This window comes from Vipera berus, assembly GCF_964194415.1.
Source record: "Vipera berus genome assembly, chromosome: 7".
In the NCBI taxonomy this organism is placed as follows: Eukaryota; Metazoa; Chordata; class Lepidosauria; order Squamata; family Viperidae; genus Vipera; species Vipera berus.
Window position 1 is genome coordinate 11,045,256 of NC_138209.1, and position 19,464 is coordinate 11,064,719.

Consider the following 19,464-nt stretch of genomic DNA (forward strand, 5'->3'; position numbering starts at 1 on the left):
CCTTGGACTGCAAGGCAATCAAACCGGTCAGCCCTAGAGGAGATCAACCCTGACTGCTCTTTAGAAGGCTAGATCCTGAAGCTAAAACTCAAATACTTTGGCCACCTAATGAGAAGGAAGGACTCACTGGAGAAGAGCCTCATGCTGGGAAAGGTTGAGGGCAAGAGAAGAAGGGGACGACAGAGAATGAGGTGGCTGGATGGAGTCACTGAAGCAGTAGGCGTGAGCTTAAATGGAGTCCAGAAGATGGTAGAGGACAGGAAGGCCTGGAGGAACATTGTCCATGGGGTCGCGATGGGTCGGACATGACTTCACAGCTAACAACAACAACAACAACAGGCATGCACTTGTATTTCCCCCAAAATTTTTAAAAAATGAGGATTCATATTCTGTAATACATTCTGTAATAAAATACAGAATGTCACAAAAGGGTCTTTCAAAAACCAGATTAGATCCAGGGAGATAAAAACTTGGAAAACTTTATCAGTTTAGAATGAATGCCAAAGCAAATAAATATAAAAGGCAAAAAGATTTAAAGCAAAGCAAGAATTCAAACCTTTTTTTTCCTTCTTCTTTTCTCCTTCTTTTCGACTCTCTTTGCCTAGATGTAGTAACTTCTGCCCACTGGCTGACTTCTGCTTTTGTGCTTTAAAACTGAAAGGGAATTACCCTACGAAATTATTTGCTAGATACTTTTTTAAAAAAACAAGGAAGTAGCTTTTGTTTCAGCCAGGTGGTGAAAAAAAAACAAAGAAATGAAAGAATGGTAGGAGAAGAAACGAAACTTGGTTTAAATGAAATCATGAGATATAAGGATTGGAAATTCTTAGAAATTACCTTTAAATTGATTGCTCCTTCTCCCATCTTTAGAAACAATTGTGATATTTCTGCCTTTTTTCTGTTTCAAATGCTGGGAGTCAAATAACAGATCCCTCACTATTTCTAACCCTTCCTACACCTCTGACCATTTTATTTTATTTGTATCCCGGTTTTTGTTATTATTTTTACAAATAATTCAAGGCAGCAAACATATCCAACACACATTCCTTCTCCTATTTGCCCCATTACAACAACCCTGTAAAGTGGATTGGGCTAAGAGAGAGAGAGAGAGAGACTGGGCCAAGTCACCCAGCTCAGGTGGAACCTGAACTCGCAGTCTCCCACTGATATCGGTGATAGCTTGGAGGCATGCCTTCGAACAAAGAGTTCAGCAGCCTGGAGAAACGGCAATGGAATTCATCGCAGCATTGAGACAAGCTTTGCGCCTGTGCCAATTTTCAGACTTAGTAGAAAGGCTTCGCGACCGACTCGTCTGTGGACTTTGGAGCAGAGAGCTGCAGCAGAAACTCTTTGCAAAACAGACTCTCTTGCTCCAGGAAGCCTTGAAAGAGATCATGGCGGACGAAGCTGCCGCCGGGGCCGTGAATGCCATGCGGCCCGCCAAAAGCACTCAGCATGAGGATACAGAAACCCAGGAACTTAGTAGAAGGGACCCCAATGCTACGCTTTTTTAAAAAAAGTTTAAAGTTTATGCCCTTGAGCGTATGCTCCATAACTCCTTGAAAAATGCCAGGGGCTACACTAACCCCAAATTGGAGGTGTTTGACTTTAAAAGCCCCTCTGTGCATTACAACGGTTTCAGCAGGTACTGTGGCCTCATCCACAGGTAACTGCTGATAAGCCTGTGCCAAATCTAACTTTGCAAAAACCGTACCCCCTTGCAGCGATGCCAAGATGTGGTTAATGACTGGCACTGGGTATGCATGCTGCTTAAGTGCCTTATTTATAGTGCACTTGTTAGCAGCGCAAATTCTGACCTCCCCATTGGCCTTAAGTGGCATGACAATTGGGGTTTCCCATTCACCCCCCTCTACGGGCTGTAGTACCCCCTGGTTCACTAGCTTATCCAGCTCTGCATCAATCTTATGGCACTCTGCGAGGTTTGATCCTGATAGACATTATGGGAGGATCAAGTTTAAAGGCTATCGGAGGGCCCTTGTATGTTCCTAGGCTAGTGTCAAAAACGTCCGCGAACTCCTCGCATACTGACACCAAGTTCGCTGCTTGTGTCCAGTGGATTCTGGTGACCTGGATGCCCAGAGCATCAAACCAATCAAGCCCAATTAAGCTTGTTCGCTGGCCCTCCACCACAATCACATCCAGGGGCCCTGAAAACCCCTTGAACTTGACAGCCAATGTGGCCTCGCCTTTGACGGCAACTTGAGAGTTTTGGAAGTCAGTCAGGATGATGTCGGATGGCCTAAGCTTGGCCCACCTTTTGCTGCAGTTGCAGATGAAACGGAAGGTTTCGAGGGAAATGATGGACACGGCTGAACCAGTGTCCAGTTCCATCCTGCAAGGGACGCCTTGCAGCTCGACTTGAATTCGCAATTTGGGCTTAAGAGGACGGCAAGCTCCCATGTGGCAAACACTCCGACGGCTGGAGCAAAACCCTACACTAAGCTGCCCCAGGGCCCCAGTACCTCTTCTGATCAGAATGTCTGATTGGCGGTCCGTCTGTCGACCTCTACAGACTGAAGCAATGTGGCCAGTGTTCCCACAGGCCTGACACGTGACTGTCTGGAACCTGCAATCCACATGTTGGGTGCAGCCGTCACACCCTGGACACCTAGGAAAGGAAACTGCCTTGTAAGTACTCCTTGGTTCTTTGTAGTTGTGCCGTTCGATCTTGTCAACTTCATGGTTGCAGTCGACGTCTTCTGGGAGATTGGCGTCCTCGTGGTGGACGGTCTCCTCGTGCTGAGTGTTTTGGCGGGCCGCATGACTTTCAGGGTTCCGCCAGCGGCTTCATCCACCATGATCTCTTTCAAGGCTTCCTGGAGTGAGACAGTCTCTTTCGCAAAGAGTTTCTGCTGCAGCTGTCTGATCCAAAGTCTACAGACAAGTCGGTCTCGAAGCCTTTCTTCTAAGTCTGAAAATTGGCACAGGCACGAAGCTTGTCTCAATGCCGCGATGAATTCTGTTGCCGTTTCTCCAGGCTGCTGAACTCTTTGTTCGAAGGTGTGCCTCCAAGCTATCACTGATAACTTGGGCTGGAAATGGTCGCCGAGCCGTTTCTTCAGGTCGGTGTATGTAACAGACTCCAGCTGCACCGGAGCAACCAAGTTCTCCATGATATTGAAGGTTGCAGGCCCGCAGACACAAAGGAGCATTGTGGTCTTCAGGCCATCTTTGGCGACTTAGTTTGCACGGAGATAGTTTTCAACCCTCGAGATATACAACGCCCATCTTTCCAGGTGAGTGATATCAAACTCCTCAACCTTTCCGACGTTAGCCATCTTTGGGAAATCTTCAGGGCTTGGGCCTCTCGTTGCCTCATCCTGCTCCTTCATAGGTCCTAGGACTGGTCCACAGGGCTGGTGGTCGCCTAACCATACCCAAGCACTCCGGGTTTGTTTGCTAAGTACATTTTGCTGTATGAGTTCATGGTGACCTAACCCTGACCCTTAGTGGAATTTTCCTCCAAAGGGATTTTCCCATGTATTTTACCAGGAAATGTAGATAGGGCAGCCTAGAAAAGTAAGTGCCCTCCTAACCATACTCAAGCACTCCGAGTTTGTTGGCGATGTCCATTTTCCCGTATGAGTTTATGGTGACCTAACCCTAACCCTAAGTGGAATTTTCCTCCAAAGGGATTTTCTAATGTATTTTACCAGGAAAGGTAGATAGAGCAGCCTAGAAAGGTAAGTGCCCTCCTAACCATACCCAAGCACTCTGAGTTTGTTGGTGATGTCCATTTTGCTGTATGGGTTCATGGTGACCTAACCCTAACCCTAAATTGAATTTTCCTCCAAAGGGATTTTCCCATGTATTTTACCAGGAAACGTAGATAGGGCAGCCTAGAAAGGTAAGTGCCCTCCTAACCATACCCAAGCACTCCGAGTTTGTTGGCGATGTCCATTTTCCCGTATGAGTTTATGGTGACCTAACCCTAACCCTAAGTGGAATTTTCCTCCAAAGGGATTTTCCTATGTATTTTACCAGGAAACATAGATAGGGCAGCCTAGAAAGTTAAGTGCCCTCCTAACCATACTCAAGCACTCCGAGTTTGTTGGCGATGTCCATTTTCCCGTATGAGTTCATGGTGACCTAACCCTAACCCTAAGTGGAATTTTCCTCCAAAGGGAGTTTCCCATGTATTTTACCAGGAAACGTAGATAGGGCAGCCTAGAAAGGTAAGTGCCCTCCTAACCATACCCAATCATTCCGGGTTTGTTGGCAAAGCCATTTTCCTGTATGAGTTCATGGTGACCTAACCCTAACCCTAAGTGGAATTTTCCTCCAAAGGGATTTTCCCATTTATTTTACGGTCCCTTCCAACTTTATCATTATTATCACCAGTGCTTTTTTTGTAAAAGAAAAAGGTGCCGGAACTCACACATGTCATACAACCCGCCTTGCCTGCCCTACAAGGTTCCATCCAAAAAAGATGCCGGAACTCCGTTCTGAGCGTTCTATGAGAAAAAAAAGCCCTGATTATCAATATCAATATCATTATGATGATGATGATGATGATGCAACTGGAGTTTCTTGTATTTTCTTTTGAAGATGTTTTGCTTCTCATCCAAGAAGCTTGTTCAGAAGAGAGCTAAAAAGCTTCTTGGATGAGAAGCAAAACTTCTCCAAAGGAAATGCAAGAAAGTCCAGTTGCCTCATGAAAAAGCATGTTTGGGACAACTATAACCTGGATGACTGAGAATCTCCATAAACACCTATTAAAAAGGCTGTCTTGCCCATAAATAGGTCTGGCTTTGTAACTCCTCCAAATCTTAGAAATTTAAGAAATATGTGCTGCTCATATGTCATAATCAGAGGGAGTGATCATGAAGGATAGTAAAGGAAGACAATACCTGGAGAATTGGTATTCACTCAATCTGAGTCAGAAAAACAAGTAAATATTGAGTTCTATAGCACACTGCTACAAGTTTTTATGAAGTTCCCTGCTATGCTATGAAGACCTATTTTCAAGATTTACTGAAAACAATAGCCTACAACACAGACGTGATCCAAAGCTAACGGGATTTTAAAGCAAGTCATACTAAGGTTCATTCCGAAATGATTAGCATTAAAAATACAATATTGTATTATCCATGAAACCACCTTTATCATTTTAATCTGGGCCATTATTATTTGCCAGATCGTTTTCTTGTATTCTGTCCTCTAATTCAGAGGTCCCCAACCTTCTGGGCACCAGGGACCAGTTCCGTGGAGAGAGGTTTTTCCACGTACCAGAGAGTGCGTGGTTTTGTGTGCTGCCTGCATCTCACGGATGGGGCTTTGCTTGTTTGTGCAGACCGGTTGATGGCATACTGCAGCCCGGTGCCAGTCCACGGACCGTAGGTTGGGGACCCCTGCTCTAATTCTCAGCACCATCTGCATTTTGCATCAGTCCATCTTTGGCAACTAAATCAGATTAGAAAAATCAAAGAAATAAACTCTCTTTCTGACCTGTGATAATGCTTTTGAGGAGTTAGGATCTTCTTCTGCTAGGAGCCCTTTCTTGTCACCATCTTCTGATTTGGAAAAGTGAAAATTAATTATCAGATTACCATCCGTTTTGTTTTTCAAGGGAGCTCCCAAATTTTCGAGGCTTCCTATTTAGGTCCTATTAGCTTGTTATATTACGGAGAGGTGCATTCAGTGACACAGTTGCCACTTAACCAAGGTCTTGGAAGCAGCTGTGGAGTGTGTCAGATCAAAGGATAATTACAGAGATATTTCAGCATAACAACCGGAAACCTGTGCTGTTTCCCAGCAAAGTAATTAGATGTTCATGTTAAAGAAAAGTACCTGGAGATTGAAAATACTGAAGTGGGTTCCTGCTTTTTGAAGACAGACCTTTACAAAAAAAAAAAAATCTTCCTAGCATTTTCCTGTGTTGTCTGCATCTCAAACTGAAGTGCAAATGGTGCAGGCAACACAGACTCATCCCCAACAGCTTGTGCCTTTCTTCAACAATGAAGGGACACAGGGAAGAAAAAAACCATCCTGCAGCCAAGAAGGCTCCCCACACATTTGCACTACTCAGGTGGTACCCTGAGGACACAGGTAAAACTCCAAGTGGCCTCAACGACTCTCTAAAAGTAGGCAAATGACCAGCTGCCTGCAAGGAATATAAATCCTTCCATTCCCCACCATGCAGTCAGAGCTGAAGAAGCTTCTTGGATGAGAAGTGAAACGTCTTCAAAGAAAAAAATAAAATCCAGTTGCCTCCTGAAGAAGCATTTTTAGGACGCCCATGACCTGGATGATTGAGAATCTCCACAGACAATAGGATGAGGTGAAATAGCGATGCCATATATGGGTTATAGATTTTGTCACGGACTAAGCTGGAATCTTCTAGATACTTCTGTTACCTCAGAATGCTACAAAATGGAATCTGGCTCTTCACGGTGCACCTTTTTTCCAGAAAGGATGGGAGGATGTGTGCTCAAACACCACCAAAATCAACTTTCCAAACAATGAAAGATTTGTTTTTGGCCACCAGATGGAGATCAATACATATTAAAGAACAACATCAGCAATACAAATACAATACACAAACTCTATGCTGGAGGCATGACAGGGACAGAGAGTATATTACATATATTTTTTTAGAAGATCAAAGTGTCAGATTTTTCTTACAAGAATGCTCATGAGCTCATGAATTTTTTGATTTCTATTTCTCCTTGCTTTGAAAATTGTGTTCTTTCTGTAATTCATTTTATTCATTTGGACTTATGTTTCAATTTTGGAAGCATCTGTTATTAATATATTTGTTGTGTACTGGGTTCGTTGCGCAGGAATGAAGACGAGGAGAGTGAGTTCAGCCAAGATCATGGTTTATTGCTTGCAGGATCTGAACTAGAGAACAGGGCTGCAGATGCAGCAATTTATACCCTGGCCCCTAGGCGGCGGCCAATAGGTTTGAAGCAACCTATTGCCGCCCTAGAGGCAACCAATAGCAGCGCTGGAGACAGGTTGTCTGAGATGCTGGGAGCCATTAGCTAGCTCCCTGCTCAAGCAGCCTACCAGCCGTTACCACGTGGTGTTAACAAGGAAGCCCAATACATTACAATATTCATTATTGCTAACTATGATGGCATCCTCTTTTACTTCAAGAAAACCTTCTGAGCTGTGGTATTTATTCCACCAATGGTTCTGGAGATATTTATCTCCCTTGATTCCAACTTCCTTTTTTTTTAAACAAATACCTTTAACGTTCAGCGGTTCCTCTTCTGAAATCCAGTGTAATTCAATATATTTGTTCTGAATTCTTCCATATACACATATTTTTCTCCCCACTTGATTGAATCATATTTCTATCTCAAAGGCTTCACCTCAAATCTTGCAAACCCATCCTTTCTAGAATGCTAATACATAAGAGGATCCCCTTAACCTATGAGTATTCTCATTTCCTGAAAATAAAGAAGAAAATTAGTGCTTTCCTATTGCTAATGGGAACTGAGTAGGAACCGTTGAGTGGGAACCGTTATCAGAAATTTGATCATCAGGAGAAAAAGAGATGTTACATTGCTTCATCTTTCTTCCAGGCAGATTATCAGTGTATGAATAGATGTGAAACTTTTGTTTTTTACATGTATGGAAATTAGATTCTCTGCTTAATTCACCAAAAGTCAAGACAAGGAACAATAGTTGGAAACTAACCAAGGAGAGGAGCAACCTAGAACTAAGGAGAAATTTCCTAACAGAGAAAGCAATTAACCAATGAAATAACTTGCCTTCAGACATTGTGGGTGCTCCATCACTGGAGGCTTTCAAAAAGAGACTGGACAACCATTGGTCTGAAATACAACTAGGGAGTTGAAATACAAGCAGAGGGCTGGACTAGAAGACCTCCAAGGTCCCTTCCAATTCTATGACTCTATGTTCTATGCTTTGCACACCAAAGCAGACAAGAATATTAAACTATTAGGTCTAATGCAGATATTTAGCAACCATACATACTGTACGAGAGGTCACCCATCTAAAGACACATAAGGATCCTGCCTTTTCTATGTATTAATCCCAACATTTCAATCCTGGGTCCTCCTCATACCACTGAGTCATCAGCTGTGCAGTTACCTATTTCCTAGTCTTGACAATATCTCCCTCTGTTTAAGAGATGGCTTTATCTGATGACCTTCACAGCTTCAATCCTTGCAGTATGTCTTTTTAGAGTTGTGGGCAAATATATCAGTTATGTCGAGCAGGTTTATGTTTGAACTGTTTGAGCTGCCACTGGGATGCAGGACTTCATAGTGTTTACACGGTCAAATATGCTTCTCAGACCTGAGTAAATTACACAGAATTGGATAAAAGTGGGTTTTCTTTGGATAGTGACACACAAAATCCCATTGCCCAATCACAACAGGGACATTTATATTGACTTAAAGTGTTTTACCTACTTTCAGTAAAAAGGAATCTCTGATAAACAGTTTTAAGTAATGAATGAAAACATTTGGGAAGAACTGGCTTAGAATATGTCTTTGGTGAACATGCATGAGCTTTATAGTATATCAATGCTATCTGCTAATCTGTTTGAAGGATGTCTGATATAATTCCATACATTGTGACTGAGTTATCATACTATCTGTAAGGTAAAGGTAAAGGTTCCCCCACACATACATGCTAGTCGTTTCCGACTCTAGGGGCCGGTGCTCATCTCCGTTCCAAAGCCAAAGAGCCAGCGCTTGTCCGAGGATATCTCCGTGGTTGTGTGGCTGGCATGACTAGACACCAAAGGCGCACGGAACGCTGTTACCTTCCCACCGTAGTGGTCCCTATTTTTCTACTTGCATTTTTACGTGCTTTCAAACTGCTAGGTTGGCAGAAGCTGGGACGAGTAACAGGTGGCCTCTCTGTTACGCGGCACTCGGGATTCGACCCGCCAAACTGCCGACCTTCTGATCGACAAGCTCAGCGTCCTAACCCACTGAGCCACCGCGTCCCTTCAATACTATCTGTACCTATCACAAAACTAGCAATAGTAACATTATTATTAGTTGTAGTAATATGCAGTTTGGGAGTTTTCATATGTTTGGCATGCTCATTTTGAAATCATGCTCTGCTAAATATAACCAGTGTTTACTATTGTGCATGTACTAATGTCCTGCCTTAGACATTCCTCCAAACACTGGAAGTAGCTTTTTTTCTAAAGTGATCCTCGTCTATTATTTATTATTTATTGTTTTCCTGAGATTTTGGACAATTGCTCATTTCTTCTACTTTATATCATAAAATATACCTGGAATACTGCAGCCAATTTTGGTCATCATATCACAAAAAAGATGTTGAGAGTTTGGAAAAAATTCAAAGAGCAACTGATATGATCAAAGGCCTGGAGACTAAAACATACAAAGAACGGCTGCAGGACTTGGGTTTGGCTAGTCCAGGGGTAGGCAACCTTGGCTCTTTTATGACTCGTAGACTTCAACTCCCAGAATTCCTGAGCCAGCCATGCTGAGGGGAAAGGGAGAGGTTTCCAAGCTGAGCCATGCTGGCTCAGGAATTCTGGGAGTTGAAGTCCACGAGTCATAAAAGAGCCAAGGTTGCCTACCCCTGGGCTAGTCTAAACAAAAGAAGAAATAGGAGTGACATGATAGCAGTATTCCAGTATTTGAGGGGCTGCCACAAAGAAGAGGGAGTCATGTGATCAAAATTCATATACTTGGCAACTGGTTCATATTTATGACAATTGCCATGTCTTGGGATTGCGTGATCCGCTTTTGCGACTTCTGACAGGCAAAGTCAGTAGGGAAGCCAGATTCCATTAACAACCACGTTACTGACTTAACAACTGCAATGATTCACTTAACAACAGTGTCAAGAAAGGTCATAAAATGGAGCAAAACTCCCTTAACAAATGTCTCGCTTAGCAACAGAAATTTTGGGCTCAATCTGTGGTCTTAAGTTGAGGACTATCTGTACCTAACCAGAAAGCACATATAAAAAACTGCTTCTGCTTGGCATTAAAATGGATGTGAAGGCAACTGTGAGTCTTTACCACTTTCATCTAAATATGGCACAAAAATCCAGTAATAACTCCTTCTTTCCTTCTTCAAAGCTGCTTTCACTTCACCCTAATTGAGACAATAGCATCCAATAATTGCTGTAAGGTATATAAAATCTATTGCACTTCGCCCCCAGTTTCCTTGGAGTCCAACCATTGTATTCAATTGAAACAGGGGTAGTATACAGATTTGTTATCAGACAGCATATTTATTGAGGGTGAGTAAACAGTGTCAGATTTAGTCTAAGAAAACTGCACACATTATCTTTCTTTAAAATGCTGTATTATTTTGTGCCTGGTGTATGATCTTCCAGAGAACGCGTTTACTGGGAATCATTTCAAAGAATGATTTCGTTTGATTATAAAAGATAATCAGGAAGCATAGGATGGATTTGAGATGGTAGGACATGCTGAATACAACCAAACCTGAAACAGAAAAGAGAAAATTCAGAAAAAGTCAAACATTTCTAATTCTTTTATTTCGGGGGTGGGGGTCGGGGGGGAGGGCACGGGGAAATTGTCTATTTTTTTAACCTTTTTTTACCCTATTTTGCCTTCAATATTGTACTCTCTATCCCAATATTAGCATATCTAACCACAGGATGTCCTTGACTTCTGACTCTTCATTTAGGGTCTGTTTGACGTTACAACGGTGCTGAAAAAAGGGGCTTATGACCAGTCCTCACATTTATGACCATTACAGTATCCCTGCAGGCAAGTGATCGCAATCTGGACACTTGGTAATCTGTTCACACTTATGGGAGTTGTAGTGTTGTGCAGTCACACAATCTCATTTTATGACCTTCCCAGTAGGGTTCCCATCAAGTAATGGGAAACCGGCAGGAAGCTGCAAGTCATAAACTCATGATGTCTCAGTTAACAACCGTGGCAAAAACGGCTGTAAAATATGTAAAATAGGATGTCTCACTTAAGCACGCAGCTTAACGATGAGTTTTGTGGGATGTTGAGGATTAGCTATAATACAAAGTTAGAAGGCAGGCTTTTAGAGGCCTATTTTATTGTATTTGTGGTAAAGAGTGCAACCATTTCTCATTTTTTGGTGTAGGTTGTAAGTCAAGGACTACCTGTATCCACCAAGATTTTTCCCCGGGTCCTTCAACTGTCCTAGGATGGTGAACGTTAATTATCTCTGAGGAACTTTTTGTATCCGTGGGTTTCTACTTTTGCACACTTCCAGTTAACTACAGTAACGAAAAATCCTTCCTTTGGCAGCAAAACCTTTTCCTCCCTTCTCTTTTATGCCGTACAGGTAGTCCTCGAACTTATAACCATTCATTTAGTGACCATATCAAGCTATGATGGCACTGAGAAAAATGACTTATGGCCAGTGGTGGGATTCAAATATGTGGACAACCGGTTCTCTGTGTGGATGCTGCTTCTGGAAGTCCATTCTGGGCCTGGGCCACAAAAAAATTAGCTACCCATTTTGCCGAAGTGGTGCGAACCAGTTGAATCCCACCACTGGTTAGAATGCAGTATTCTCGGCACTGCTCACTGCCAAGAATTTGATTCTGACCAGCTCAAAGCTGACTCAGCCTTCCAGCCTTCCAACAAAAAATTAGCTACTGTTTCTGCCGAAGTGGTGCGAACTGGCTGAATCCCACCACTGCTTATGGCCTTTTTTCATTCTTGTGACCATTGCAGCATCCCCGTGGCCACATGATCAAAAGTTGGGCACTCGGCAACTGGCCTGTATTTCTGGGGGTTGCGGTGTCCCAGAGTCATGTGATCCCCTTTTGTGACTTCCCGACAAGCAACGTCAAGGAAGGAAGCCAGATTCACTTGACAACCGTGTTGCTAATTTAACCACAGCACCGATTCACTTAACAGCTGTGGTAAGGTTGTAAAATGGAGCATAGCTCACTTAGCAACTTGTCTTGCTTAGCAATGGAAATTTGGGGTTCAGTTGTGGCCATAAGTCGAGGACTACTGCGCTGTACTTCTCTGTAATGGAAGTCTGGGGAAAAAAGAGGTCCTCTGATATTTTTGGATCCTACGAGTTTGCGCTTCCATTCAAGCACTGGCGCCAGTTTTGTATCCTACTGCAGTTCTGCCCTAGCTTCTCTGATTGCATGCCTGAGGCTTCACACATTATGTCCAATGAAGAGAACAAACCTTCCTAGAAGATTCCCCTGTCTTTTCGTTGATTGATGTCTCTCTTGAGTTGGCAAACACTACAAAGAGGGCAACACGCTGTTGCAAAAAAGTCACCAAGGAGGGATCCCTGTAAGCAGAAAAACAGGTTTACAGCGCAACGATTCTTTGGCAAGTCCACGAGTCACATTATAAACAAACAAGCCGTTCACATGCCAAATATGTCATGCGTAAATATTTCAGTCTGTGAAACACCCTTTTCCGACTGCTTATCATCTAGATCAGGGGTAGGCAACCTTGGCTCAGGAATTCTGGAAGTTTATTTATTTATTTATTTATTTATTTATTTATTTATTTATTTATTTATTTATTTATTTATTTATTTATTTATTTAGATTTCTATACCGCCCTATTCCCGAAGGACTCAGGGTGGTTTACAGGGCAGCATAAAATACAATATAAAAGATAATATAAAATTAAAATAAATTAAATTAATTAAGCCCAACAATTAAAACAATATTTAAAAAGCTAAAACCCCTTCAGTCCAGGCCTGATAGATCGAAAAGCCAGGTTTTCAGGTCCCGGCGAAATGAACGCAGATCGGGGGCGGTCCGGAGTTGAAGTCCATGAGTCATAAAAGAGCCAAATTAATGTTCCTTCAAGATATCGCCTTTCCCAGACATAAACTCCAGCAAAATTAAAATCCTAGACATCGTAGTACACTGCTATACCCATATCAGGTGTGTACACAAGCCACTTTCCTACAAGATCTTGCTTCTTGTTCTTCTGGCTGTGGTGGTTTCATATTTATTTAGGTGAGGTTTTCTTCATGATGTTGAAAATGGTGCTGAAATTTGGTACAGGATTGATTCCAAAGAGTTTAGATGAAAGAAATACTAAATAAACAAAGGTGGTTCACACCTCAAAGCACATTGCATTTATTACATTTCTAGGCAACTGGTTTTTAGCAGCTGTTTTCCATGCCCACAAGGAACTCACACTGGAGATATCCTTGGGAGGTTGTGACCCCTGATCTAGATATATGGATTTCTGATGATACCCAACTTTTTATTTCTACCCCAAACCACCCCAGCGATGCCCTCGACGTGATGTCCCGTTGCCTGGAGGCGGTCCGGGTCTGGATGGGGAGGAACAGGCTTCGACTCAACCCTGACAAGACTGAGTGGCTGTTCGTGCCGGCATCCCGGGAAATTCCGATTATCCCATCATTGGCCATGGGGGGTGAGCTATTACCCCCCGTAGATAGGGCCCGCAACTTGGGGGTCCTTCTAGATTCACAGCTCTCTTTGGAAGAGCATATTGGAGCTGTGACTAGGGGGGCCTTTGCCCAGGTTCGCCTGGTGCGCCAGTTGCGGCCCTATCTAGACCGGGATGCCTTGCGCACAGTCACTCATGCGCTCGTGACCTCTCGTCTAGACTACTGTAATGCTCTCTACATGGGGCTGCCCTTGAGGTCCACCCGGAGACTCCAGCTGGTGCAGAATGCAGCCGCGCGAGTTGTCTTGGGAGTTTCCCGATACTCCCATGTTACACCTTTGCTCCGCGAGCTGCATTGGCTACCGGTTGCTCTCCGGGTGAGGTTCAAGGTGTTAGTTATGACTTACAAAGCCCTTCATGGCATGGGTCCGGATTACCTACGGCAACACCTGCGGCCGGCGTCAACTTCCCTCCGTCCAGTGCGCTCCCACAGAGAGGGCCTCCTCAGGGTGCCACCGATCAAAGAATGCCGATTGGTGACCCCCAGGGGGAGAGCGTTCTCTGTGGGCGCGCCAGACCTTTGGAACAGCTTACCGGTTGAGCTCCGGATGGCCCCCGACCTTCGCTCCTTCCGGCGCGATCTCAAAACTTTCTTTTTCGAACAAGCTGGCCTGGTCTGATGGGATGGGGTTGGGTTTTTATAAATAGTTTTAATTGTAATATGTATTAATTTTTAGGGCATAATGTTTAATGATTTTTTAATTTTTGTATAATATTTTTATTGTGTATTGCCCTGTTCACCGCCCTGAGTCCTTCGGGAGAAGGGCGGTATAGAAATCAAATTATTAAATTAAATTAAATTAAATTTCGATTTTCAGAAGTCCCCAGACAAGATAATCACTGCTGAGACTTGAATTTCACAGTTCTAGAAGGACTCCTCCAGTTTGTTAATGAATTAATTAACAATTAGTTAATTAATTCCTACTCCAAAAAAAGGAAACTTTGATTTGCGCAGAGATATTTAATCTTTTAGCGGTGAGGAAGAAAGTTCTTTTGGTTTTTCTTTAGTACGTGTATGCCAATTGACTGGTTTATGAATTTTCACACCTACGCACAGGTCAAAAGTTATCGTTATGAATTTTACCCTTTTCCTAATTTGGCAATATAGTTCACTGATGAAAAAAGAGGTCAACCTAGAGAAAGTCTACATAAAACACATTTCATTAGGAAAATTCTGTACACAAACTGGGTGGGTGTAAGTTGATAGAAATATCAACTAAATACCAACATGTCATTTTGGTAGAAACCTTTGGTGTAAAAAAATTCAAATCCAGCAAATCAGATCTGAGTCAGAAAAAAAAAACTTACAAAAAACCGTAACAATGAAAAACTGAAATGGGTAGTATCACATATCATTCTGCATTTCTTTGCTGTTCGTGGTTTCTCTCCTCAAAATGCTGTGCAAATCTATCCGTTGCTACTTTTGCCATTTAATGTACAGTATTGTACAAATTCAGAAAAAGGTTAATTCAAGGACCAGGTTAACATCCCAAAGGTGTTTTTCCAAAAGGCAAATGGACTTTAGGAAAAGAACTGAAGAAGCTTCTTGGATGAGAAGCGGGGGGGGGGGAACCCCAAGAAAATCCAGTTGCCTTTTGGAAAAGCACCTTTGGAACAACCATGACCTGGATGATTGACAATCTCCATAGACAACCAGGTTAAAGGTATTTGCAAAATCCAAATGAAAACAGGAAGGAAGTGCTGTAGAAATCCTCTACTCACCGGAATGCCGTATCTTGTCCGATAGACAGATCTAATGGCCATGCTTAAGCCACAGAGACAGCATTCATCCATATCTGCAGCAACTTGGCACCCCAAACACAGGGGACAAAGCCATCCACACACACCTAGGAAAAGGAAGGAGAGATCTTTGCAAATGCCATCTGGATAAAGTTTTGTGTCGATACATGGTAAGATCACCCCATAGAGAGATTCCTCTCCCAGGTAAGTACCACATGCTCTTTATGAAACAAAATGTCTCATTCAGCGGCCACTGAAATTTATGACAACACTGAACAAGTGGTTGTTACAACCAGCTCTCAGAGTTCCTACAGTCACATGATTGCGATTTTTGACTTTCCCTTCCAGCTTCCCACGAGCCAAGTCACTGGGGAAGCCAGCAGGAAAGCAGCAGAAAGGTTCTTGCCATGCCACATTGCTAAGTGGATATGGTCACATGTCTAACATACTTCATGACTGCATCTTTTAGCAACATCAATCCTGGTCCCAATTGTTACTGTTAATCGAGGATTAGCCATAACAGACCTCTAGACAAAACTAGAATGCAGGTTTGGGTGTCCTTCTGCTCTGTTCATTGAATAGATGGCAGCTGTATCCAAGGTTCCTTTGTCTAGATTCAACTGGTATGCCAACTGCAGCCTTTCCCATACAGGGCATTGCTCTTCTGGGTCACCTATGCCTTGGTCACCTTCCATATGAGCTACTGCAATGTGTTCTGCATGGGGCTGCCCTTGAAGACTACTTCGAAATTACAGAAGATCCAGAACACAGCAGCAGAGGCATTTATGGGTGCATCTCAGTAAACCATGTAACATCATTGCCCCCCCAAGGTGCATGGGATACCTGGAAAAATGGCAATAACCCTTTAGGAATCAGATGTTTGGAAGTATATAGCACTCCTTGTGGCTTACTCCTGAATTTCCCAGGATCAACCAGAGTCCCAAGGGAGAGATAAAAGACCTGGATCGGAAGCATCTTTGGCAATGTAATTAGTGCTGTGAAACTACTTGACCTTGTTAAGTCAAGAGATTCTAAGCCAGGAATTAGAGCTGACAATGCAGGGAGTCACAAAGCATCTAGACTGGTGTTTCATAATCACGGTACCTTTAAGAGGGGTGGACTGCAACTTCTGGAATTTCCCAGCCAACTTCCTGGCAGCTGAGATTGACATATGGTGACTGGTGGATTCTGGGAGTTGTAATCCACACCTCTTAATGTTGTCAAGATTGAGAAATATTGCTCCAGAGCAGACGTGGGGAACTATGGCCCCTTTATGACTTGTGGACTTCAACTCCCAGAATTCTCCAGTTACCATATGTCGATCTCAGCTGCCAAGAAGCTGGCTGGGACTCAGGAATTCTGGGAGTTAAAGCCCACAAGTCATAAAAAGGCCATAGTTCCCCATGTCTGCTCTGGAGGAGATAGCAGGATGAGAAAAGGTGTGTAAGGCGGTTACAAATGGTTTTGTTTTTCTCTGCCTTCAGTTTTTAGATCTCACGCTGGGTATAAAATTCCTGTAGTTTTCTTAGACATTAACATTAAAAAAACATAAGTGGAATTAAAAGGCCATGCATACTTCATCTTTCTTTATTTATCTTTTGTCCACAGGAGCCAAGTCAAGATAAAATTGGAGAATGAGATGGATTTCCCCTTGTTCTTCCAAAATTGCATAAAAGGGGAACTGATTCCCATAGTAATGGAAATCTATTGAGAAATTTTAGAGCACATTCATGTAATAAATAAATTTTAAGGTATATATTTTTTTCTGGACGGAGCCTCTCTTCACACATCTATCTGGGATACATATAAGTGGTTGTGCTAATCATAATTTGCACACCTGACACCAGGCCCATTTTATCCAACTGAAAGCATGCTTGTAGGAATAAATATGGTTAAAACAGAAGTTGCCCTTTGTAGCATGGTGGCAATTCACTTAATCATACTTTTAAAAATGGAATTTATTTCCAGAGAATACATTGATTTTACTGTTCCCAAGCCAAGTACAGTAGCCCTACCTTTAGTAAACATAATCACAATGCCAATGAAAATTTATTTCCACCATAGTAATCTTCTGGTTTGGTCCAAGATTTACTCAAGTCCCAACAAGTCTACAACTGTCTCCACCCTGACGATGTATACATAGTTACTTACACACTCCACAATCATTGAAACAATCGAGTAAGCTTGTTTGCCATTCAGGACTTTGATGTTGGACCATCACCATTTGTGGCTGGCTCATAACAACCTGAGGATTCATCTTGAGGGCTCCTAATTCAGAAGAAGAGAAAGAACAAGATATTTTAAAATTAAATAAATAATTCCAACCAGCATCCTCACGTGTTAGGTCAAGGGTCTCCAAACTTGGCAGCTTTAAGACTTGTGGACTTCAACACCCAGAATTCCCCAGCCGGGCTGAGGACTTCTGAGAGTTGAAGTCCACCAGTCTTCAAATTGCCAAGTTTGGAGACCCCTGTTAGCTCAGTCCAAGCAATCCACGTCAGACCCTTTTAAGAAGATCTAAAGAGGGTTTGTTGCAGAAGTAGTGGCTATACCTGTATGAGGAATGTGTTGGGTTTAAACCATACTATAACTATTTTAATTTTTCCTAGTGTTTCTCAACTTTGACCTGAGTGGACTTCAACTCCCAGAATCCTCCAGTATGCTGACCAAGAGATTCTGGGAGTTGCAGTCTGCACAGCTTAAAGGTGAAGAAACCTGGCTATAGCCCAAGAATATATCCAGTGTGAGTTCCTTGTGGGAATGGAAAACAGCTGCTAAGAACCAGTTGCCTAGAAATATAATAAATGCAATGTGCTTTGAGCTGTGAACCACCTTTGTTTATTTAGTATTTCTTTCATTTAAACTCTTTGGAATCAATCCTGTATCAAATTACAGCAGCATTTTCAAAATCATGAAGAAAACCTCACCTAAATAAATATGAAACCACCACAGCCAGAAGAACAAGAAGCAAGATCTTGTAGGAAAGTGGCTTGTGTACACACTTGATATGGGTATATCAGTGTACTACGATGTCTAGGATTTTCATTTTGCTGGATTTCTAGGTCCACTTAGACAATAGGTACAGAATAACTCTTATGTCTGGGAAAGGCGATATCTTGAAGAAACATAAATTTCTGCAGGAGGGACCAACAACCTACTGCACCCAAAGGACACATCTTTTTATTGCTGATATTTCCAAGGAAAGTTTGCATTACAGTTTACAGTAGAAATAATCTGGAGATATTAAAACGGAATTAAAGTGGAGATTAAATAAAACGCACCATTTATCGATACAAGAGAATATTTGTAGCTCAGGATTCAGCTTTGAGACCAATCATTCAACCTCTTCCTATACCAAGATCAACCCCACATTGTCTACTTTGTAGTACTGAGATAGCACTGATTGCAGGTGTGTCGTCCTTTGGTGGGATCAGGATGGGGATAGTGTATCCTAACTCTTCTTGATTTAAAGGAGAATATTTGTAGCTCAAGACTGAAACGAGGGATCTTTGGTGCTCTCTGAGCTTGGTTGTTTTCTTGCAGACGTTTCATTATCCAAATTAGGTAACATCACCAGGGCTCCTAGTTTGGGCAATGAAATGTCTGCAAGAAAAACACTCAAGTTCAGAGAGTACCAAGGACATCTTTCCTTGATTTCTCAACAGCTTTTGATATTGGTCATGGTTTCCTTCTAGACCAGCTTTGAGGTTTCGGAGTGGGAGGCATGGTGCTGTAATGGTTCTGCTCAGGAGTAGTTCCAGTCAATATTAGTAGTGGAGAGAGAAGTAGCACTACTCTCTTCTTCTCTAAGATCCTTCTGAGCTTTACTATCTCCCAGCTTCTAATTAATACGTAAATGAAATTGTTAGGTGAGGTCATTCATCAGTATGGGAACAGATACTATCAACATACCAATGATAATCAGCCACACATCTCTGTCCTAGGTTGTCCGTGTGATACTGTTAAGATTCTGGAGGTTGTGGGAATCTGGATGGAGAAGAAGAGGCTTTGGTTCAACTCAAGTAAGACTGAGTAATTGTAATTTTCCAGGTTTCTAGTTCTGACCTGGTGATCTGGGGCCCCTTGGTTCTGGGGATCTTCTTCCTTTAAATCTTGATGAGGTTGCCCTACCCCAGAACAGAACTGGTATATATTGTCTTATGTCTTATATTATCTATTGTCTGATGGAAGAGTAGGTGGCAACCCTGATCAGGAGAACCTTTACACAGGTCTTCCTTGTGTGCGAAATGTGTGCCATTCTCTCAGTCACTCATACCCTGGTCACCTTCTGTTTGGACTAGTCCAGTGCACTTTACATG

The 19,464-nt window shown here is 42.6% G+C and overlaps 1 protein-coding gene across 1 annotated transcript in view; it reads right to left on the bottom strand.

Annotated features, from left to right (window-relative positions):
* Positions 1–19,464, bottom strand: part of LOC308671233 (uncharacterized protein) — a 41,053-nt gene that overhangs the window by 13,060 nt on the left and 8,529 nt on the right. The window contains exons 2-5 of the mRNA XM_081333333.1: positions 17,297–17,413; positions 15,128–15,252; positions 12,154–12,257; positions 557–646 (exon numbers count right to left, since the gene is read on the bottom strand). Coding sequence (XP_081189459.1) covers positions 557–646; positions 12,154–12,257; positions 15,128–15,252; positions 17,297–17,402 — 425 coding nt within the window. The 5' untranslated portion in view covers positions 17,403–17,413. The remainder of the gene's footprint in view (positions 1–556; positions 647–12,153; positions 12,258–15,127; positions 15,253–17,296; positions 17,414–19,464) is intronic.